General features: G+C 42.9%; 1 protein-coding gene across 1 annotated transcript in view; it reads right to left on the minus strand.

The window, feature by feature from the left end:
- LOC126184477 (dynein axonemal heavy chain 7-like) overlaps nucleotides 1-25,966 on the minus strand; it is a 1,143,184-nt gene that overhangs the window by 307,383 nt on the left and 809,835 nt on the right. Inside the window, exon 37 of the mRNA XM_049926869.1 lies at nucleotides 787-944. Coding sequence (XP_049782826.1) covers nucleotides 787-944 — 158 coding nt within the window. The remainder of the gene's footprint in view (nucleotides 1-786; nucleotides 945-25,966) is intronic.

The following is a 25,966-nucleotide window of genomic DNA, read 5'->3' on the forward strand; positions in this document are numbered from 1 at the left end:
GTCCCATAACCCTTTCCAATCCATTCCTCCACACCACCGACACTGTGTACCACACGAACTCATTACTTCAGTGCCATAGTATCACATTCCTATCTCATGCACTTGCAATCTCTCCCTCCTGCATTCCTATCCTGCACACCTGCTGCATCCCTCTGAGCCATTAGCCATCCTTCCCCAAACCTCCCTCCAGCCTCCCACTTTCAGTCCCTTTTCTCTTTTTCTCTCTGTACCCAACCCATCCACTCCCAAAAGGTGTGTGTGTGTGTGTGTGTGTGTGTGTGTGTGTGTGTTCTCTCACTCATTAAGGAATTCGACTGCAAAGTAGCAAAGCTTTCATCTCTTTTTGGGTGTCTGTCAACAAACCAGTGTCCCCACTATTTCGTGGGTTGTCTCCTTTACTCCTAAATTATTTGTATTTTATTTCTACATTTTGTTTCTGGTTTCATTAAAATAATTTGTAATGCTGGACACTTTACCTCTTATTCCAAAGCAATGCAGTTTATCTAAGAAACCACTATGACAAACCAAGTCAATAGCTATGGAAAGATGTAAAATACAATGCAGACTTTTTTCTCATATTTCAAGAACCTGATTACTTATTGTATGAAAAATGGTTCTGGATTCTTAGTGGATCACCCATGTTCTACCATCTAACTAGGTGACTGTCAGGAAAGACATCAACATTTCAGAAGTAGCTTAGGAAAAATAAGTGCCAAATAGTACACTAATAAAGAGAACAGATAAAATTAAATGGACAAGAAATAACATAAAATAAAAATAACATACCTTTCTGCCTGTAGCTGCATCATTAATTCGATCTGGTTTAATATCTTTCATGACACATACAGCTGCCATAACTAACTTGACAGTGTCTGGTGGATTTTTCATTGATTTGACAAGGGTGATATCTGTTGGTTTCAATGTGTTTAATGCTGCAATGGCATCTGAAAATAAATTAAATGTCAATGGCAGTTTCTTTAAAAGTGCAATACTTGAAAGTTAACATCTTTCTGTTCAGTGTGGTTATCAATAGGATTGTTTATTGTCACAGGTTTGGTAATATCTATTACAAGATTAATGCTCAGTTATAATTATTATTCTCAAGTTGAGTATTACAATATAAGTATAAAAGAAATAAAATAACAATGAATTCCATAATAAGTCACTTAATATTATGTGTTAGAAAAATGTTTCACTGATCATTCAAAAGATGATAACTACCAGCATCTGAACCAGTTCCAGCAAAAACACCAAAAATTTCTCCAGTAGAAGCAACATTTCAGTAAATTAGCCTACTATGGCTATTTTAATTCACTGCTTTCATATGGCATCATATTCTGGGGTAATTCAGCAGTAACAGAAAAGTATTCATTGCACATAAGTGAGTAATCAGAATAATAGCTGGAGCACTCCCAGTATCACATTGCAAATGTTTATTTGAGAAACTCAGGATATCCACAGTACCTTCACAATACATATATTCAGTTATGAAATTTGTTATTAATAATCCATCCTAGTTCAAAACAAATAGTGAAGTGCATAGCTACAGCACTAAAAGAAAGGATGACATTCACTATTCTAGGTTAAATCTGAATTACGCATAGAAAAGGGTGAATTATGCTGCCACAAAAATCATTGGTCATTGCCAAATAACATTAAAAGCCAACCAACATTTTTAAAAAATTAAAAGGATTTCTACATGACAACTCTTTCTACTCAAAAGATGAATCTTTAGATACAAAGTAGTAACTGTAAAAAAGTTATGTCAATCTGACACATTCCTCATCATTACAAAATGTCATATTCAGGATCTATGGAACAAGTATTAATGTAACATAATGTAACAGTAGTAGAAATGGTACCAACAACAGCAGGTATAGCAGTACCATAAAAAGCTATAACAGAAAATTCACCAGTAACAGTAGCAGCAACCGTAATTGGCACAACTGTATCATCAAAAGGAGGGAAGAGAGGTACAGTAGAAGAAGCAGTGTCAAGTGTTTAGGGCAGGCATAAAACAGAGCTTCCTCTCTGTTTAAATATTTTTTTAATCAAAATCTGCAAGAGGATGAAGCCCATACCATAAATAGTGCAAAAGAATTTATAGTCCCTCACCAAAATGTTCAGTCTAAAACCAAAAAAAGTTTTGATCTTAAAATTTGGTACTGAACATTGAAGGAGTACAAGATAAAGAAATTATTATAAATACTTTTAGACTAAAGAATAGGTTTGATATCTTTTGTTTGAGTGAACATTGCACCACTGAAAGTGAACTTACAGTTGCTAAATTTGGTAACTATAATGTAGCAAATAGTTACTCCAGAAAACTACACTTATGGGATGGTGTGGCAATCTATGTTAACCAGTCACTCAATTGCTCTGTTGTTAGATTGGATCCAGATTTTACTGAGTGAAGAACAGTACTTTAAACCTGCTGGTACAGCTACTGACAATTTTAAGTTAGTAATAATATCCTAAGTGTTTTTAGAAAAACTGCATATGTTGAGTTGAAGATTTTGATCAAATAACACACAAATGTAGTGTTGCTGAACAGAAATATCTACTAAGCCAGTGCAATTTACACTCTATTAGAAATAGGCCTGCAACCCACCTCTATGTTGAGGTTGCTAAGACAAACCTGTGTGGTGACACTTCACATGGGGTTAAGGCAGTTCAAATCCTGATGGTGGAAAAAATTTCACTTCCATTATTTGGCCAGGAAGGGGAAGAGTGGTGGTGGTGTAAAGTTTCTGATCACATGACTTTGTGCCAACATTCCAGTTTAAATATCAAATCTCTTGGCAATGTCTGATGAAGTGAGCACACGTGACACTGTCGATGGTGATCTGTCCATCATGGTGCTTTTCAGGAGGAGTAAGCTATGTGCTGGCCTAGGGTTTCACCCTCTCCCTTCTTTCATCATCATCATCATCATCACCATCATCATCACACCTCAACACTGTCACAAGGAAGCCACACAACTGACAACACCCCTCCCTGTATTACAAGTACTGGCCATTAGGGAACGCAAATCTGCATAGAAACAGTAACTTCTGCATACCAATGCCACATGTGTGACACCATCACAGCACATACCAATCATACACAAAGTCTTGTAATTGAACATTTAAAGTCTGATAGCGCTGTGACCACTTTCAATATGCCAGTAGTGGAAAAAGGGAAACACCATTTGGGTCACTTTTTATATTTATTTAGATTACTGGTTTTGACTCTAGCAAGAGTCATCTTCAGCTCCAAATTTAATTACCATGAATCACAGTTAATCATCAGGATGAAGTTTTAGTGAAATCTCGAAGCCCCACACTGGTGATGAACTGCAGTTCATGGTAATTGGATTTGTATCTGAAAATTATCTCTGGCAAGAGTCAAAACTACTAGTCTGAACAAATATAAAAAGTGTCCCTGATGGTGTTTGTCTTTTTCATCATACATTATGTCTTAGTGAAGAGTTCAGGGGAGAGGTGACTAGGAGAGGGAGGGGAGGGGGAAGTAGTGTGTGGGTGGGGTGGTATTATACAACAAGCCTCAACAGATAGTTACTGCCATTGGGAGGGAGGGGAGGGGGAAGTAGCGTGTGGGTGGGGTGGTATTAAACAACAAGCCTCAACAGATAGTTACTGCCATTGCCTGTTCCAGTAATTCATCTCATGCTCTGCATATTTGGCAAATACCTCATCCTCAAAATGTAATTAGGACAGTACATATTGACTTTGAGTGAATTTCTTATTTAGCATCCAGCCCAGTCTCTTTCTACAGCCTAACAACACTCAAGAGTTGTTCATTAGCTTTATATTCACTTCCAATGTCCAAGCCATTATGTTGGAATATTGTTTTAGTTTACTATGTAGGATGTGTGTTTCAATCTTTTTGTAGCTTCCAGCAAGTGCAATACAAGTCTTCATTCCACACTACATTTATAGTGGCAATAATGTACACACTAAAAGGTAAACAGAACACATTGTGAAATGCAATGTAGGATCTGCCATAAAACTGAGCACATCCTGTGTATAATGTTCTTCTGCTATTCTCAAACACACCATCACTATAGGATGTAATCCCTTTATATGGCAACACTGTATTCATTATCATCACCATCATCATCATCATCATCATCGCGGCCCATTGTTACACAGTTTCCTCTGGTAGTCAGCAATGATCCACAGTGATAGTGATAGCACTGCAGTGATTCAGTCAGATATATCCCATGCATCTTCAGTTGGATTTAAATCTAAGGAATGAGCTGGTCACTATATATGCATGATGTCCTCTTGTTATAAGTAGGCAGCACTCGCAGTCGAGCAGCCGACCCAAGTGGAACGCTGCTCTCTGCACCTGGCGTAGCTGCCCGCTGATAGCTCCTCGGAGTGGTCTCTAACAAGCTGCAACTGGCGTAGCTGCCGGTGACGCTCTACTGAGCAGCACGAACTAGCCAAAGCCGCTTAACGCTTCCGGGCGCTAAGTGGCAAGAGTTTCGGCTCAACTCCCTGCAACTTCGGTTGCAAACTTACCCAGCGGGACTCTCCCGTTCTTTGGTAGGGCAATCTCAGTGTCAGGGGCCCGTTCACGTCGGATAACCCCGCGCACTGTAGGCCGCTCTCTTCAACCCGTGCTCTCTTGCGCCGCGCATTGCACTCCGCGCAGATAGGTCGTAGGGACACCCCTCTTCTGTAGGAACACGATACACAGCATTTTCGCTAAAAAGCAAATATTGTCGTCTCGTGAAAAGAGCAAAATTGTCGTGCATCCACCCTTCCCTATCCAAATAAAAACTCCCGAAACAGCGAAGATGTCCGATCTTTCCTGTGCTTCCCCACCACTTACCCGCAGCAAAGCTGCAGCACAAGAGGCAGAAATGCCGGCTACTCCCGCTATCATTTCCGTCCCACTGTCCACCTTCCAAGAACAGGTTGCCTTGAAGAACAAACAGATTGCGGAACAGCAGGAGCTGATCGCAGAGCTGATGGGCAGTGAAAACACACAGACAGAAACACCCACACCACACACACAGGCACCTGCTGATAAACCGAAGGACATGCCCTCTATTTCACCTCTGGTGGCCCAGGCACTGACAGAACCGGAGCCAGAGCCGACAGAGGATACAACCAACACAGACGAAGACAGGCCGTGGCAGCAGGTTGGCCAACGACGCAAACAGCTGCCAAACACGCAAACAAGTGAGCCCACAAACTCACGAGGCAACGGCCAAGTGCTGTTGCCAACATGATCTACATCGTGAACCAACAACAAAGACAACACAGGGACCAACATAAACAACCCTGCAACTGCAGCAACCACAAATATACAAGCAGCTATGCAGAACACAAACAACACCGCGACTGGCTTCCCACCAGTCATCATACACAATTACGGAGACCTAAGTCTCCTAAACAAGGAATTTAACAATCAACACAGCCCCACAACATACTACTCTAAGCTCACCAGGGAACACGCCGCACTGTACATGGCGAACAAGTCAGATTACACAAACCTACTGGACTTTCTCAAAGAAAGGAAGGTAGAGCACTTCACATACAGGACAGCCCTGGAAAAAACACAACAGTACGTGATAAAGAGGATAGACTCACGAACCCCGACTGACACAGTACAAAATAAATTCTCTGCTCTCGGGTGGGAGTGCATTCGGGTAAACCGAATGTCAGACTTCGGCACAGCGAGACCGTCTCACAACTACATGGCGGAATTGGCCGACATGGCCAGTCCCGCGACCTGCAGAAGTTGAAGCTATTTCTTCACAGGGTCATCAATGTAGAGGTTTATAACACGCCGCGCACCCCCCAACAATGCCACAACTGCCAGCGCTTTGCGCACTCGGGTATCAGATGTGGTCTCGCACCCCGCTGCCGCATTTGCGCTGGCGGTCACACGACCCAACGCTGCAAACTCCCCCATACAGCACCTCGCAAGTGCGCCAACTGTGGTGCTGCCCATCCGGCAAACTACAGAGGGTGCATTGCTTACAAAGCAGCTCTGAGGTGCAAAATCGCGAAACATGCGAAACCTACCGCCATCACAGTTCCAAAACCGCACCCGCACCCAGTAAGAAGTGGAATATCCTTCGCTGGAGTGGTTGCTGGCAGCCCCAGCAGCGCGGGACGGTCAGAGGAGCCCCAGAGCTCAGAACACGCTCAGCAAACACCCCCAGCAACAGACACACAACAGACAAACACAACACCTGACACCACACTCGCACCGGGCACACCGCACGAAACCAGCAACAACACCACCTGCTGATAAACCGAAGGACATGCCCTCTATTTCACCTCTGGTGGCCCAGGCACTGACAGAACCGGAGCCAGAGCCGACAGAGGATACAACCAACACAGACGAAGACAGGCCGTGGCAGCAGGTCGGCCAACGACGCAAACAGCCGCCAAACACGCAAACAAGTGAGCCCACAAACTCACGAGGCAACGGCCGAGTGCTGTTGCCAACATGATCTACATCGTGAACCAACAACAAAGACAACACAGGGACCAACACAAACAACCCTGCAACTGCAGCAACCACAAATATACAAGCAGCTATGCAGAACACAAACAACACCGCGACTGGCTTCCCACCAGTCATCATACACAATTACGGAGACCTAAGTCTCCTAAACAAGGAATTTAACAATCAACACAGCCCCACAACATACTACTCTAAGCTCACCAGGGAACACGCCGCACTGTACATGGCGAACAAGTCAGATTACACAAACCTACTGGACTTTCTCAAAGAAAGGAAGGTAGAGCACTTCACATACAGGACAGCCCTGGAAAAAACACAACAGTACGTGATAAAGAGGATAGACTCACGAACCCCGACTGACACAGTACACAATAAATTCTCTGCTCTCGGGTGGGAGTGCATTCGGGTAAACCGAATGTCAGACTTCGGCACAGCGAGACCGTCTCACAACTACATGGCGGAATTGGCCGACATGGCCAGTCCCGCGACCTGCAGAAGTTGAAGCTATTTCTTCACAGGGTCATCAATGTAGAGGTTTACAACATGCCGTGCACCCCCCAACAATGCCACAACTGCCAGCGCTTTGCGCACTCGGGTATCAGATGTGGTCTCGCACCCCGCTGCCGCATTTGCGCTGGCGGTCACACGACCCAACGCTGCAAACTCCCCCATACAGCACCTCGCAAGTGCGCCAACTGTGGTGCTGCCCATCCGGCAAACTACAGAGGGTGCATTGCTTACAAAGCAGCTCTGAGGTGCAAAATCGCGAAACATGCGAAACCTACCGCCATCACAGTTCCAAAACCGCACCCGCACCCAGTAAGAAGTGGAATATCCTTCGCTGGAGTGGTCGCTGGCAGCCCCAGCAGCGCGGGACGGTCAGAGGAGCCCCAGAGCTCAGAACACGCTCAGCAAACACCCCCAGCAACAGACACACAACAGACAAACACAACACCTGACACCACACTCGCACCGGGCACACCGCATGAAACCAGCAACAACACCACCCTACCCCCTGAGATCGCGGACTGCAGCCCACCACAGGCTACAGAAAATGCACCTACACAGGGACGACCACAGCACCAGAGGAGGTGGAGGAGGAGAAACAGCCGCAGCACGAGGAACACGACCACACCACAACAAGTACACAGACAACAGGACTCATGAACACTCATGAACACAATCCGGACACCAACTCAACAACCCACATAACACACCCACTCACCACAGAGAATACACAGGCACCCACAACTGCCACACGAACAGCCGACTCTCAGGCCAGCCCTCACCAAACGCCAACACTGGAACAAGCGGCCGCTAACACAACCAATAACTCGCAGGCCGACATGACCAACATTACGACAACATTCCAGAGAATAATGGAAACATTATTCCCTGGACGCACGACCACCGAAATAGTCACGAAGATTATGGGGTGTGTCTCACAACTCTTTATGCAGTTCATGTCGGGTACGCTCAACTGGACAAGCTTCCAAGCCACTATCACACCGCTTTTTACACTACTACATGGATAATACACCACACCAGCCCCGAAATGCAGACTTAAACACAATCTCACAGATCCGTTTTTGGAATGTCAACGGGATTGCAAGCAAAAAAGCCGAGATGGCCGCGTTCACGGAGCGGAAGGGTATCCGAATTGCTCTTGTGAACGAAACACTGCTTACGCCTCACAAACAACTAAACTTCCCAGGGTATTGCGTCTATCATACTGACCGAGCGGATGGTAGGAGGGGAGGTGGCACGGCAATCATCATACACAGAGACATAGAACACACGAACATTGAGCTCCCAGCACTTGAAAGACTAGAGGCTACCACCGTCAGGGTCAAGTTCAACGGAGCTCACACCACACTGGTATCGCTATACAATCCTCCTAAAAACATAGTAACACGCAATATTAGCACAGTACTCAACATAGCACTGTGGGTAATAGCCGCTGGAGACCTCAACACAAAACACCCCGATTGGAACTCACGAATACGAACCTCCAACGGCAAGAAACTGTATGAACATGCACTAGGCCGAAACTACATTATACTTGGGCCGGACGTTCCCACGTTTGTGCCTACACAGGCTCGACATAGGCCAGATGTGTTAGACATAGCCCTCATAAAGGGCATCACATGCACACTCAACCTAACGGTTGAAAACGATCTGGACTCAGACCACATGGAAGAGACACTGCAGGACATCGAACCACGCAGGATGCTTAACTACAAGCGTGCGAATTGGACACTGTTCAAGGAAACACTTGATAGTCGCATTCCTGACACTCACGAAATTAACAACACACAGCAAATCGATGAGGCTGTGGAGGCTCTCACAACTGCCGTCCAAGACGCAATGACTGACGCCATTCCATTTACAACACCAAGACAACACTCGACGGCCCTGCCCCAGGAAATCCTGGGCCTTATCTCAATGAGGAACCACCTCAGGAGATACTGGCAGCGTACCAGGCGCCTGTTCTATAAACTGCACGTCAACAGACTCCAGGGCATAATACGGAATAAAATACAAACATTCAGAAACGAGCAATGGAGACAGAAACTCGCTGGGCTGGATACCACATGTCCTGGCGTGTGGCAGCTGGCCAGACACTTCACCAGGGAGAAACATTACATTCCCACGTTACAAGGACCAGACGGCCCAGCCTACTCCGCGACGGAAAAGGCAGAGCTTATGGCCACAACACTTGCAGCGTCCTTCATGCCGAATCTGGTTCCTTCAGACCCAGCATTCACACTTGAAACGGACCAGGAGGTTACACAACTTGTAGCCTAGCCCTCGCGCAACGAAATAAGATGTACTAGCACAAATGAAGTCACATGGGATATCAAGCACACCAACGGTAGAAAAGCCCCTGGACCTGATGGCATTCAAAATCGTGTCCTCCAGGAGTTCACGGATAAAGCCGTAGAATACCTCACACACTTAACGAATGCCATCCTGACACACCAACACTTCCCTGACTTTTGGAAGGCAGCCAAGGCCCTGTTGTTCAGGAAGCCTGGGAAAGACCACTCCCTCCCACAAAATTACCGACCCATCAGTCTGCTGTGTTCGCTCAGCAAGATTGTTGAGAAGGTAATACTAAAATGTATCACTAGGCATTGCATCGCCAACAACACCCTAAGACCGGAGCAATTCGGCTTTAGGAATCACCACTCGACAACACAACAACTCCTCCGCATAGTCGAACATATAACACATGGCTACAACATGAACAAAGCCACAGGGGCCATGTTCCTAGACATCAAACAGGCTTTCAATCATCTCTGGCACAACGGACTCATACGCAAACTAAGCAAAGCTGGTTTCCCGGACAGACTCGTACGTCTCATACACTCATATCTCACGAACAGATGTTTCAACACTAACGTGCAGGATAAACAATCAACACAACACGGTATCCAAGCTGGAGTACCCCAAGGGAGCATCCTAGGGCCATCTTGTTTAACCTGTACATTAATGACTTCCCAGCAACACAAAACACAACGTTAGCCACCTACGCGGATGACACAGCCATCCTCGCGCAAGACTGGAAACCGTCGAACATCAATTCACGAATACAGACAGCACTGAGAACAGCTGAGCCTTCGTTGGAGCGATGGCGTATTAAAGTAAACGTCGACAAGTGCGAAGCAGTTCTGTTCACACGCAGACCGAAACTACTACGCAAACACCAACACTGTAGACCAATAACACTACATACACGCCCAATACGCTTCCGAGAGAAAGTCAGGTACCTTGGTGTCTGGCTGGACCGGAAACTTACATGGGGGGACCACATCGAATACGTTGCCAACCGAGTGCACGCGAGGCTCAAACAGCTCTACCCAATGCTCAACAGGGAAAGCACACTGAATAGGAGGGTGTCGAGGTCCTTATACATGACACTGATTAGACCTCTGATGACGTACGCGGCTCCCGTCTGGGGATATGCAGTTCCTACACGACTGCGCTGCCTGCAGATCATACAGAACAAGGTGCTACGAATCATTAGCAACGCTCCACGCTACACACGCACCATGGATCTTCACCATGAATACTGCCTTGATACCCTCAAGGAAGTATTCAAAAAACACGCCACACGACTATACAGGAACTCGACACACTCAAACAATCCTTTCATCCTCACTCTGGGAAACTATGATCACAACCACAGGTGGAAGCACAAGTGACCAAAGACACTGCTAGCTAGGGCATAGCCACCTATGGTAAACAAACATACGCAAACAGCGACAAACGTCGGCAAGCCCCTGCATATCAGCAACACTGACTGGCAACCACCAGCTGCTATTAGAGCCGACCAACAGGCCACAGCAGGGACACCGACGAGCTCGCCCACAGACGCACAAACAATCTGCCAACATTCCCTCACACTGTGCCTCCGGTATATGACCTATCGGATACAAGATCGATAACAAACCTGACTGTTGCAGTTTGCTGACGCTGAACAAGGACTCTGTACCAGCACCCAGCGCCAGCTGCCGAGCAGCTCAAACGCACAACATCAAGGTATCGACATGCATGATACCCACTACTAACACAGCCTATCCTTGCACAACCTATCGCAGGCAGCAAGACAACCGCTACTGTTCTTGCCGCCCGACCTAACTTTCGCAGAGGTTTTTTTTCCCTTGGCTCTTGCCTTGGCACTTTTTTCCCTCTGCCCTTCAAACCGCTACCCTTCGTCAGATTTCGACCAATCTATCTCCAGATGAGCACATATTAATGGTTAATCCTAACCAGACATACGCAAACATCGCAGTACCCACATCCTGTGACACCTCACTTTAGTGAATACTAACCCTTATGCAGAGATGGCAGTAGACTTTTTGTGTTGGCCATCATGCCGGTGTGGGCATGGAGGGGCTCCACCTCTTGAAAAAAAAATGTTATAAGTACTCATGGCTAGAGCAGTTCTCTATAATTGACTCTTATGATACATACTATGATAACCATGAAAAATGTGCACACTGCATACCATTGTGGGATGTCATCCTTCTACACTGAAGCTATTACTGTACCATCAGAAAATGCATGCAATGGGATATGTGCCTTTAACTTGATTAAAGACCATACAAGGACACTACCTCCACAATATCATATTTCTTCCACACTACTGGCAGGACCTTGACAAATCTATGAGCCTCAGCAGACAAACAGCTGATGAGACTCATATAGCAGAGATACTGAGTCGCAATAGGCACAACAAGAAGATTCACACAATTATAGCTTTCAGCCATTATGGCCTTTGTCAGCAGTAGACACACATACATACACGCACACACACACACTCACACACACACACTCACACAAAAGCAACTTGCACACATGTCTGCAGTCTCAGAGAGCTGAAACCACACTGCGAACAGCAGCACCAGTGCATGATGGGAGTGGGGACTGGATGGGGGTAAGAAGGAGGCTGGGGCAGGGAGAGGGAGGGATAGTATGGTGGGAGTGGCAGACAGTGAAGTGTTGCAGTTTAGACGGAGGGCAGGAGAGAAGGTGCGGAGTGAGGAGGGGGTAAGTAGTGGAAAGGAGAGAAATTAAAAGACTGAATGTGGTGGTGAAAGGACGGCTGTGTAGTGCTTGAATGAGAACAGGGAGGGGGCTGGATGGGTGAGGACATTGACTAACAAAGGTTGAGGCCAGGAGGGTTATGGGAACATAGTATGTATTGCAGGGAAAGTTCCCACCTGCAAGGGATTGGGAGCAGGTCCACCAAACCTACACAATATACTTGGCCATCCTTACACAACAATTTTTTTGGATGTAATTCTATTTTCTTGTGTAATTTTTCACATTTTTTGCACCACCATGGATCCTTGCTCCTTCCATCTGTGTCAATACAGAAAAGTTTCCTTATCCCTAGCCAGATCCCAGTCCCACATACTTTTCCTGCATTGTTGATTGGCTCATGAAATCCCGCCTAATGACCTTACCATCAAATTACCCCTCCTTCCACAATGACCTCCACCTGTTCAGATTCTGCCAATCCTTAGCCCTCACCAACGTAGTCCTGCAAAACCATATCAGTCAAGCCCAATCATCCTTGCAGTACCTCCTCTCCATCTGCAAAACTCCCTGCTATGTAATCCCAAATTCCTGGAACCCAGAACACACATAGAAACTCTTGCCCTGCAGGAACTTGAGCAACGTGCACAATGCCACCTCAAAAAGCTCTCCATCCTACTCTCTTCCTACTCCTGCCTTGGAGTACCACTGTCCACCACTTCTGCAACAACCTCCAAACCTCCCCCATGCCCCCTCATAGCTGACAAACCCTGTCTCACAGACCTACTACACATCCCCCGCCCTCCAAAACTCCCTCCCACCACCATACAGAACCCAGAACCTAAACAGACCCGCAGCACAGTTATGAACCTTTCCTCCAGAAGCCTTAGTCCCATGGAAATATCAGACCTTTCGAAAGGTCTCACCTTTTGCCCCACTCCCAAATTCAACCATGCAGGACTATTTAAAGACCTTCTCTCCTTCTCCCGGTCCCTACAGTGGAAACACATTTTCACCACCAACCCGACCAATCAGACTCAACCAAAGACCAATATTGAACCTTGCCTAACTCAGTTCACTCCTCCATCCAACCGTGATCCATCCCCACTGCCTCCAAACCACCCCCTGTTAACTTTCCAGAATTTCTTAACCTCAGACCTTGCCTCAACATCATTCCCCAAATCCCTCAACATGCAAACTAACCTTACATCCACAGAAACAACTGAAGTCCACCATCTAAAAACCGATCCCGACCTAATAATCCTACCTGCTGACAAAGGCACCACCACCGTTGTTTTGAACCGCAAGGATTATGTGGCAGAAAGACTCTATCAGTTGTCAGATACTTCCACCTACAAACCATGCCACAGTAATCTCATTCCAGTAATCCAGCAAGATCTCCAGTCACTACTCAAATCCTTAGGCCCATACCAGAATCTCTCTGCAGAGTCCATCTCTCTACTTACTCCTACCACTCCCCACACTCCCAGCTTCTACATGCTTCCTAAAGTCCATAAACCCAACCACCCAGGACACCACATTGTGGCTGGTTACTGTGACCCCACTGAGAGAATCTCTGCTCTCGTACACCAACACCTTCAACCTATTACCCAGAACCTATCCTCCTATATAAAAGATATCAACCATTTCCTCGACAGACTCTCCACAGTTCCTGTCCCTTTACCATACGGTGCCCTGCTTGTCACTATTGATGCCACCTCCCTGTACACTAACATTCCTAATGCCCATGGCCTTACTGCTATTGAACACTACCTTCCCAGACGCCCTATCGATGCCAAACCAACAATCTCCATCCTAGTCTCCATGACCAACTATATCTTCACCGACAATCACTTCTCCTTTGAAGGCATTACCTACAAACAAATCTGCGGTATGGCTATGGGCACCCACATCGCACCATCCTATGCGAACCAATTCATGGGTCATCTAGAGGAATCCTTCCTAAAAACCCAGAATCCTAAACCCCTCACCTGGTTCAGATTCATTGATGACACCTTTGCTATCTGGATTGAAGGTGAGGACACCTTATTCACCCTCCTCCAGAACATCAACAACTTCTCCCCCATTTGCTTCAACTGGTCCTACTCAACCCAACAAGCCACCTTCCTAGATGTTGACCTTCACCTCAGAGATGGCTGCATCAGTACCTCCATCCATATCAAACCTACTAACCACTAGCAACAACTCCACTTTGACAGGGAACTTCACAGCAAACATAAACATAGCCAAAGCCTTGCAGACAAACAAAAATTACGCGAAGCGAAATGTAGTGTGAGGAGGGCTATGTGAGAGGCGTTCAGTGAATTCGAAAGTAAAGTTCTATGTACTGACTTGGCAGAAAATCCTAAGAAATTTTGGTCTTATGTCAAAGTGGTAGGTGGATCAAAACAAAACGTCCAGACACTCTGTGACCAAAATGGTACTGAAAAAGAGGATGACATACTAAAGGCCGAAATACTAAATGTGTTTTTCCAAAGCTGTTTCACAGAGGAAGACTGCACTGTAGTTCCTTCTCTAGATTGTCGTACAGATGACAAAATGGTAGATATTGAAATAGATCACAGAGGGATAGAGAAACAATTAAAATCGCTCAAAAGAGGAAAGGCCGCTGGACCTGATGGGATACCAGTTCGATTTTACACAGAGTACACGAAGGAACTTGCCCCCCTTCTTGCAGCAGTGTACCATAGGTCTCTAGAAGAGCGTAGGGTTCCGAGGATTGGAAAGGGGCACAGGTCATCCCCATTTCCAAGAAGGGGCATCGAAGAGATGTGCAGAACTATAGATCTATATCTCTAACGTCGATCAGTTGTAGAATTTTGGAACACGTATTATGTTCGAGTATAATGACTTTTCTGGAGACTAGAAATCTACTCTGTAGGAATCAGCATGGGTTTCAAAAAAGATGGTCATGTGAAACCCAGCTCACGCTATTCGTCCACGAGACTCAGAGGGCCATAGACACAGGTTCACAGGTAGATGCCGTGTTTCTTGACTTCTGCAAGGCGTTCGATACAGTTCCCCACAGTCGTTTAATGAACAAAGTAAGAGCATATGGACTATCAGACCAATAGTGTGATTGGATTGAAGAGTTCCTAGATAACAGAATGCAGCATGTCATTCTCAATGGAGAGAAGTCTTTCGAAGTAAGAGTGATTTCAGGTGTGCCGCAGGGAAGTGTTGTAGGACTGTTGCTATTCACAATATACACAAATGACCTTGTGGGTGACATCAGAATTTCACTGAGGCTTTTTGTGGATGATGCTGTTGTATATCGAGAGGTTGTAACAATGGAAAATTGTACTGAAATGCTGGAGGATCTGCAGCGAATTGACGCATGGTGCAGGGAATGGCAATTGAATCTCAATGTAGACAAGTGTAATGTGCTGTGAATACATAGAAAGAAAGATCCCTTATCATTTAGCTACAAAATAGCAGATCAGCAACTGGAGGCAATTAATTCCATAAATTATCTGGGAGTACACATTAGGAGTGATTTAAAATGGAATGATCATATAAAGTTGATCGTCGGTAAAGCAGATGCCAGACTGAGATTCATTGGAAGAATCCTAAGGAAATGCAATCCAAAAACAAAGGAAGTAGGTTACAGTACGCTTGTTTGCTCACTGCTTGAATACTCCTCAGCAGTGTGGGATCCGTACCAGATAGGGTTGATAGAAGACATAGAGAAGATCCAACGGAGAGCAGCGCGCTTCATTACAGGATCATTTAGTAATCGCGATAGCGTTACGGAGATGATAGATAAACTCCAATGGAAGACTATGCAGGAGAGACACTCAATAGCTCGGTACAGGCTTTTGTTAAAGTTTCGAGAACATACCTTCACCGAAGAGTCAAGCAGTATATTGCTCCCTCCTACATATATCTCGCGAAGAGACCATGAGGATAAAATCAGAGAGATTAGAGCCCACACAGGAACATACCGACAATCCTTCTTTCCACGAACAATACGAGACTGGAATAGAAGGGAGAACCGATAGAGGTACTCAGGGTACCCTCCGCCACAGACCGTCAGGTGGCTTGTGGTGTATGGATGTAGATGTAGATGTAGATGTAGATGTAGACAGCTGCCGCCCATTCCATACCAAGACGTCCCTTCCGTACAGCTTAGCCACCCGTGGTCGTCAGATCTCCAGTGATGAGCAGTCCCTCTCAAAATATACCGAGGGTCTCACCTAAGTCCTTCACTGACCATAATTATCCTCCCATCCTTGTACAAAAACAAATCTCCCGTGCCTTATCCGTCCTGTCTCCCACCACCTCCCAAAGTCCCACAGTCCAGCCACAGAGGAGCATTCCCCTTGTAACTCAGTACCATCCGAGACTGGAGCAACTGAATTACATTCTCCACCAGGGTTTTGATTACCTTTCATCGTGCCCTGAAATGAGAAATGTCCTGCCCACTATCCTTCCCACCCCTCCTACTATGGTATTCCACTGTCCACCGAACCTACACAATATACTCATCCATCCATAGACAACCCTTGCTCCCAATCCCTTATCTCATGGCTCATACCCCTGTAATAGACCTAGATGCAAGACCTGTCCCATACATCCTCCTACCACCACCTACTCCAGTCCGGTCACTAACATCACATATCCCATCAAAGGCAGGGCTACCTGTGTAACCAGTCATGTGATTTACAAGCTAAGCTGCAACCACTGTGCTGCATTCTATGTAGGCACGACAACCAACAAGCTGTCTGTCCGCATGAATGGCCACCAACAAACTGTGGCCAAAAAACAAGTGGATCACCCTGTTGCTGAACAAGCTGCCAAACATGATATCCCTCATCTCAATGACTGCTTCACAGCCTGTGCCATGTGGATCCTTCCCACCAACACCAGCTATTCTGAATTGCACAGGTGGGAACTTTCCCTGCAATGCATCCTACATTCCTGTAACCCTGCTGGCCTCAACTTTCATTAGTCACTGTCCTCACCCATCCAGCCTCCTCCCTTTTTCCATTCCACCACTACACAGCTGTCATTTCACCGTCACACTCAGTATTTTAATTTCTTTTTATTTCTCTCCTTTTCGCTAAGTTTACCCCCTTCCCCCTCCGCACCTTGTCTCCTGCCCTCCATATAAACTGCAACACTTCACTGTCCACCAATCAAACCATACTATCCCTCCCCTCCCCGTCCCAGCCTCCTCCTTACCCCCACCCAGTCCCCACTCCCATCATGCACTGGTGCTGCTGCTCGCAGTGTGGTTTCAGCTCTCTGAGACTGCAGATGCATGTGCAAGTTGCATTTGCATGAGTGTGTGTGTGTGCATGTGTGTATGTGTGTCTACTGCTAACAAAGGTCTTAATGGCCAAAAGCTATAATTGTGTGAATCTTTTTGTTGTGCCTATCATGACTCAGCATCTCTACTATATGGTGAGTAGCAACTTTCCTTTTCTGGTATTGTTACATTCCATCCTGGATTTTCCATTGTTTGATAATTTGATTGCAGACATATGACCCAGAGGCTACCATGAGCCTTTTATTCAATAGAAGACTGTCTGTTATTGTAGTGCATAAAAGGTGAAGGGTAGGATAAAAAAAAGCGAGAGACAGAAGGAGAAGAAGAAGGAAACCCACCTTATAAATGTTCAGCACGTACCCATATTTACAAATTAATTTTTGATGTGAATATAAATTGACTCTTTCCACATTATATTACATATAGCTGGGGGGGGGGGGGGGGGGGGGGATGGCAGTGGGGATTACCCATGCTGTGTGCCACCTGTATGGCAGTGACACCCAGCTGTGATTAAAATTGAATTTATTTATTTAGTTTTTGGCATAGTAACTGAGAAGTGTTATTTCTTTCTTTTTATTAACATTCTGCTCAGGGCCTCCAGAGTAGGTAGAATACTGACACAAATATAGTCTGCTTGTCTATCCTGAGTGGAGTTTGTGGGGAGATAGGAAAGACTACACTATTTCCAGGCCAGGATTGCCCGTGCAGGGGACAGAATCTCATGCAATACTTAGTTTTTGTGCTGGTCATCTGTTATGGTAAAAATATCTCATGGAATTAGAACAATTGTAGAAATGCATTTTAAGGACACTCATGTTTAAATGCAGTACAATATGGCAGCAACAACAACACCCACAAATCACATGCGACACTTTATACCACAGTTACTGGAATGCAGTCTAGTAACGGTGGTTTTTACCAGAGAATAGGTAGCTAGGATTGACAGTTGTGATAGAGGGCATAAATTACAGTGAATTCTACAGAGTCAAACTTCAGTGTTTGAGCTTGCTATGGATTGCACAGACTGCAACAGACACCTTGCCTGTTGTTTTTATCTTTGTAGCTATGTGATTCTGTTGGGGTTCCCAAAGAATCATTGTTATTTGTTGATTGCTTCATTTCACATTAGTTTTGGGGTGTGAACTGTGATTAATTTTAAGTGAATAACCATTATTTTGATTGTGCGTTATAAAAGAGATGAAAAGATACCTTGCAAAAATATAAGCAAAGGTAATTTTATTTGGTAGTTTAATAATTTGTAACAAAGTATATCAGCATGATATACAGGATTGTTGTTACATCAAGAACTGTGATATAATTCAGGATTAAAAATGGAACCACCAGTTGTACTTGAAAAGAAATTTATTCTTGACTATCTATTTACAAAAGTTATGAAGGACATACTTATGACATGTCTTTGCATGGGCAGCATAAGTCACATACATCTATCATTATAGAAGTGGTAATAATCTCTTGTCAGTTAACCATATTGTGCTCAGCTCATGTGTGCTAACAGTTCTACTTATGTTAAGGTTGATGTATGTGACTTATGCTACTGAGGTACAAACATGTCATAAATCATCTCAAGTAACATTTGAAAATGGGTGGTGTATGCTAACCGAAACTGGTTGTTACATTACTGTATTATTTTCGGCATGTAATGTTATGCTTCATCAACATATATGCAAGGAGTATTTCATGTCATTCTGTGGAAATAAGCAGCTAGGCAAGCAACCTTTCTAATGGGCTAAGTAAGGGAAATTTCCCAAGCCATAGTCACCCTTTGTATCAGGACAGGTAGCGTTGAGGAGAGCCATTGTCTAAGAATTACAAAGCAGTAGTGATGCACGACACTAATATTCTTCTGAAAACTCAAAAACATTGTATACCTAGTATCTATTTGTCACTGCCATTCAGCATATTTGCTTCACAAAGTAACACAACCCATTTTTACAATACAATTGAACAAATGCCACATACAGATAATGTTGCTGTCCTCATTTGTTAACATGGGTAGCATACTTATTCATTAAAAATGTGCATTTGTTATGCAATGTAGACCTATAAATCTACAAATAAATGTATTTTTATGAAACCATGTAAATTTTAAGCTTGTTAATGAAATTAAATCAGCTAAATGTTTTTGTATTTATGTTTTGTACTAAAATGAGATGTTTCAGAATTAACCACTTTTTATGATGATTTATCAGAAGCAGAACTCCTCTTTGACAATCCAAGGCAGAGAAGACATTTAAAACTGACAAGTGTTACAGATTCTGGTTGGGTATGTTTAGAATTTTTGAAATTTATTGTACAATGGAATTTTAAATGCTGTCTATCCTATCCTAATGCTGGCTGTGAAGTTATTTATGATGATTTTCATATCAGTTACTTTGTTTGAGAGGAGCTGTAGTAAATTAAAATCAGTTAAAAACAGCTTACGATGAAGAACAGCAACATGAGGCTAAACATCTTGCCAAGTTAACTGTTGAACATGTCACAACAAAATATTAACTTTGGTGTGATTTCAGATATTAAACTAGAAAGAAATTTTAGTGTTTCTATTTCACTTTTGTCGTTTCTTCTGAAGAATTCTCCTTAATTATATTTGCCCCACATATCACTGTTGGTGGTGGCACAGATTTGTAATTTTCTGTTTTACAGGGTCTGTTTGTACTTCCCAAGTTACTTCTGACTGCTTCATTTGTACCTTTGGATTTTTATTCAGTATTTTTACATGGTGCAATATGGATAGGAACATGTTTCTTGTGAGCAGGCACAAGAATGATTGGCTGCTGTCCATAAACAACAGTGATGGTTTTACATGTCACTGGGCAGAATGTAAAAGAGGGAATGGGCCACATGGCTGGCTTCTTATATTTTAGCAACAAGTACAATGGGCCACCCAGTGTTGAGAACACTTCTGACCCAGCACAGGAGGCCTCTCGTGTTGGGCCAGTGGCCAATTTGCCTGCCCAGTCTGGGCAAGTTCAGAGGTTGAATATTCTAGTCATTCTAAGCTCCTGTGTTGGTGAAGGTAACTAGCATTACATGTGGCATGCAGTCTAAGCTCACTATTTCTAGTGTCATACCCTGGGTCGATTATGATTCAGACAATACTGCAATGGTATCAGATGCAAATTTCTCAACCTCCACTACTGGGTGGAGGATTGTAGGGTTGGTGTGCATTACAAGCAGGAAGTGGCTACTAGGGTAGTGGAATATGTGTGACATGCACATTGGGGTTTCTAGGTTAGAGTAACCCCTCCTTGGGATCAGAGAGAAAAGGCCTGCTAAAACTTAACATGCATCAGCCACAATGTCCTCTGAAGCTGCTCATCCTCACATATCAGACATAGAAAAGATTAATATGGTGTTAGTAAACTACAGGATCATCTAAGGAAATGTTTCAGAACTAGTTTCACTTATTGAGAGTTATAACACTCATACAGTGTTAGGAACTAAAAGTTTGTTGAAAGCAGAAGTGAATAGCAACACAATCCTGTGTTCAAATTGGAATATTTAATCATTAGGATTAGGATTCTCACAGATTGTGAATGTGAATTAATCTGCATGAAGTTAAGCATTAAAGCAACTACAAAAAGAAAGCCTATATCATTACCACTTTCAAGAAGGATAATAAGACACATGAACATAATTATAGGTCTATATCATTGATGTCAATCTGTTGTAGAATTATGGAACATGTTTTATGCTCAAGGATTATGATGTTTTTGAAGTACAAAAATCTTCTCTGTAGAAATCAACTTCAGTTCCACAAACAGATATATTGCAAATTTGAGCTTGCTATGATGCTTCATGAAATCCATAGGACTGTAGAAAACAGGTCTCAGATTGATTCTGAGTTCCCTGACTTCAGGAACCCAACTGAAACCATCCTGCACTGCTGTTTTTTTAAAAAAAAAAAAAAAAAAAAAAAAAAAAAAAACAAGCTTATGAAGTTTCAGGCAAGATTTGTGACTGGATTGAAGACTTTCTTCTAGATAGAAATCAACACTTTGCTCTTAATGGAACATAATCAAGAGATGTAAAGGTAATTTCACAGTACCCCAAAGAAGTGTGATCTGACCATTACTGTTTACAATGTATTTAAATTCTCTAGTAGAAAGGGTCAGAAGCTCTTTAAGACTGTTCACAGATGATGTGGCTGTCTATAAGAAAGTAGCAACAGCAGTAGAAATAACAAGGAACCTAGAACAAAGCCTGTGGCACACCATGTTTTATGACTTGTGTAGATGAGTGCACCCCATTTAGGATTCCTGATTGACTGACTTTATTTATATGAACATACTGTGCTCAGTCTTTGACATAGGCACTGAGCCAGCCATGGGTAGTAGTTCCCCTTATCCCATTTGAACTTATTCTTGAGTATTATTCATCAATCTTGTATCCCTACCATGTGAGACTTATAGAAGAGATATAGAGGAGCCAACAAAGAACAACATGTTTTTTCATGGGATCATTTAGCTGGTGTGAGAGCATTACAGAGTTGCTTAACCATATCCAGTGGCAAACACTACAAGAGAGGCATTGTGAATCATGGAGAGGTTTAGTGTTTAAATTTTGAGAGAGTACTTTCCAGGAAGAGTCAGACAACATATTACTTCCTCCCACATACAGCTCAAGAAATGACCATGATGAGAAAATTCATGAAATTAGAGTTAATACAGAGGATTGCTGACAATCATTCTTCCCATGTGTCATTTGTGAGTGGAAAAGGAAAGGGGGAATGAATAAGTGGTACTAGATGTACCTTCCACCACACACTGTCAGATTGCTTGCTGAGTAGATTGGATTAGATCAGATTACATTAGATTCAGTTTTTGTTCCGTAGACCCAAACAATGAGATAATTCTCATGGAAGTGGAACATGTCAGAAAGTATAACATAAAAACATAAACTGTGTGAATATAATACCTACTACTCTGATCATATGTCAGGAGATTGTCGAAATAGGTGAATACAATGCAGTAAATTGGAAAAGCTAATATTTAGAGAATTAACACGCTGCCAGAATGAAAGATCGTTATGCACTATTAATAAATTTATCATACACAAAATACCTAATCTTGACTGTTGTGACCAAGTGCTGTCAAAAACTGAAATCTAACAGACATTTTTACTTAAGCTTACTTAACAGTCTCTGTTCGGATATTCATCTATAAAGTAGAAGGAGTTGTCTATCAAAAAGCCTTTCAAACTCTGTTTAAACCATGCTTTATCTGAAACCAAGTTTTTAATGGTTGCTGGCAGTTTGTTGAAAATGTGTGTTCCTGAATATTGGATCCCTTTTTGGACCAAGGTAAGTGATTTTAGGTCTTTATGTAGATTGTTCTTATTCCTGGTATTGATACTATGTATTGAGCTGGTTGGAAACAGAAATATATTACTTATAACAAATTTCAATAAGGATTAAAAATATACCGAGAAGCTGTGATTAGAATACAAAGTTCCTTGAACAGGTTTATACATGATGTTCTTGTATTTACACCACATTCTTACCACACACTTTTGCACACTAAAAACCTTTGCTCAGTTTCATGAGTTACCACAGAATATGATATCGGAAGACATAATAGAATGAAAGTAAGCAAAGTATGTTAGATTGTTCATGTGTATATATATCTCTTACACCTGACATCATTCTCACTGCAAATACAGACTTGTTTTGCACTTACCAACTGAATTTATTATCTAGTTGTAACCCCAGAAATTTAACGCTGATGTAGATATAGAATACATACTAATGCATAGTGTATAATACTATATAATAATGTATAATGCATTATAAAAGAATAATATTATATTTTACATTGCAGTTGATGATTAATTACTCTAATGACTTTCATTTGTATAATTTAAAATTATACTTGACATATATCTAGCTTTATTGATCTTAAGAGTTTTTATTCATAGAGTGACACTGCTGATAAGCACCACAGATGCCACCTGAGATAGCTACACCACTGATAATAATTAACTAACTAATTTTCAATGGAGATATTGCACTGTATGTTTATTGTGAGGTAATTAGGGTAATATCACACACCTGATGTTGGGTTGTAACCTATGACTGAATAACTTTTATATTGTTGAATTTTTCCTCACTTCTGGAACCTTCTTCACAGCCATGAAGTAACCCTTGGGTGAGAATGAACCGTTGACCCATATTTCATTGACTGTAGAAAGCCTCTTGTTTAACAGTGATATGGCCACATGTATTCTAATCAAAATGTCTTCACTGTACTATCCTACTTCCCTGTGTCTTGAATATTGTGTGCAAGACATGCATAACATGAAATCAGATCTCTACCCCTAATACTGATGACAGAAGAAAAACACTAGAATAAACCTTTCACCTTGCAATGGATGTGCACTGTTTTGACACTTCCTAGCATTCAGTTTTAATGTGCCAAAATATTTCACTCAAAGCAGTACTGATCAATTGTATGTGGTATGTTTTGATGCACAGAAATAAAAGAGAATTTCATTTAACACACTGTAACTCATATTTACTAGGAAAACCACAAGTCTGGATTACAGCAAAACATCAAATATGGAAAAACTCAAATAATTGTTCTGACTTAAAGGAAAGATGATGTCAACAGAAAAACTACACACCAGCTGTCGTGTTTTAAACCAAGGGTGTAGTTTGTTAAGACTCTACCAGCAGCACTGCAATCAAACCTGCTCAGAAGTTGGTCACAGCTAAATGATAAATGAACCCAAATTTCAAAATAACTACAGAAGTTGAGAGCACATGTGACACATCAGCATTTGACTTCTGTAGTAGTCAATCACATCACTGGCATGTTGTGGACAAATGCAGTCAAAGAATTATTAGCAAATAGAGAAATTATCCTTACCAGGCTCCAATACTTTTTACAAATGATGCAATAATAATTGTGAACAAAGTTCAGAAGCAGCAGGAACCAGTCATTTATAATGTTTCAGTGGTGAATATACAATATGTTTTAATGGCCACTTTTGATGAAAGTTATTGTACAAATTTTAATCCAAAGGATGAGAACCACACAAAAGATGAGAAGGATCCAGATTGAATACGTCTAATTTTAAAGTGCTGAGGGTGCCACATGTGTTTTGGCTTTTATAGGTAAACTAATACACTTTAGTGTGTTGTTTTCTTGTGCAGTGACAACACCCACATAAAATTTGTGTTTTCAATTTTACATATGGACTTCACATGTGGGATAGTTGTGATCACATCTACTCTGGTTGTGCAAAACCATTATTAAGGGCACCATCACATATTGCTTCCCCCAAATGGATGTGTGAAATGTATCATACTATATGCATAACCATATTTGCTGTTATGTGGTCTGGAAACATTGAGGTGGAAAAAAATTATCTAACTGCTAAACGGTAAAACAAAATCTTTGCATCAAAATAAAGCAAATGCCTACACAGGAGAATGATATCTTTCAAGAAATTGACAGCAGTTCTGTACCTTTTCATGCAATAGACCAGAGCATTCCGAACTGGGTGTCATGACACCCTTGGGTATTGACTAGTAACATCAAGGGTGTTGCATGACTAGTAAATTCAGAATGTATAACAATGAAAAACATGTGATAGGATAACACAAAACATCCTTCTCTTTGTTGAGTGAAACCACAGATTATGTATAAAACAAGCAACTGATATGATGAATTCCAGTATTTTCTGAATGTAGCTTCCAATTATGGCACCAGAGGTCTCTTATCTGCTACTGTACATCAGCACTCTCTATCGGTCCATGCCTTAACAAGTTCTTTGAGTGGCAATAGTGAAAGATTGTTCTCTTTTCCTTTAGTATGTTTCTTTGTTTTTTTTCTGACATGTGTCATTATTTTACTTCTTTCAAAATGATATAATTTACAAAATTCATAGGGAATGGATAAATGTATGGACAGAAAGAACCTTTGATAGTTAATTAAATATTGCCTACCCAGTTAGCCATGCAGTCTTAACGCCCTGCTTTCCAGGCGGGAAGGCATGCTGGTCCCTGGCATGACACCGTCTGGCACATTAGTGTCGAGGTCCGGTGTGTGGCTGGTTTTTAAGGTAGTTTTCCATCTGCCTCAGTGAATGCTGGCTGGTTCCCCTTATTCCGCCTCAGTTACACTATGTCGGCAATTGCTGCACAAACACTGCCTTCACGTATGCATACACCATAATTACTCTGCCACACAAACATTTGGGGTTACACCTGTCTGGTGTGAGATGTTCCTGGGGGTGGGAGGGGGAAGGGGGGTTGGGGGTGGGGGTTGGGGGGGTCCACTGGGGGCTGAACTGCACAATAACCATGGGTTCTGTGTGGGGTGGTGGTGGGGTGGTGGACTGCTGTAGTCTGTTGTGAGGTTGTTAACCACTGAGGGCTATCGCAGGGACAAACTCTAACCACCACCACCACCACTATCGCAGGGACAAAGCCTCTCCATCATTTCTATGTCCCCAGTTCAATACAATACAATACAATAATGAAACATCAGATGCAGTGCAACAGTCAAGCAATGTATCTGAAACTTCAGTAGACGTAGAAGAAGAAGCAAATAGTGTGTCTCACACACCTGATTATTCTGTGCCATCATGCATTAGCAAGAACAGAATAAT

This window comes from Schistocerca cancellata, chromosome 4 (assembly GCF_023864275.1).
Source record: "Schistocerca cancellata isolate TAMUIC-IGC-003103 chromosome 4, iqSchCanc2.1, whole genome shotgun sequence".
NCBI classification, from domain to species: Eukaryota; Metazoa; Arthropoda; class Insecta; order Orthoptera; family Acrididae; genus Schistocerca; species Schistocerca cancellata.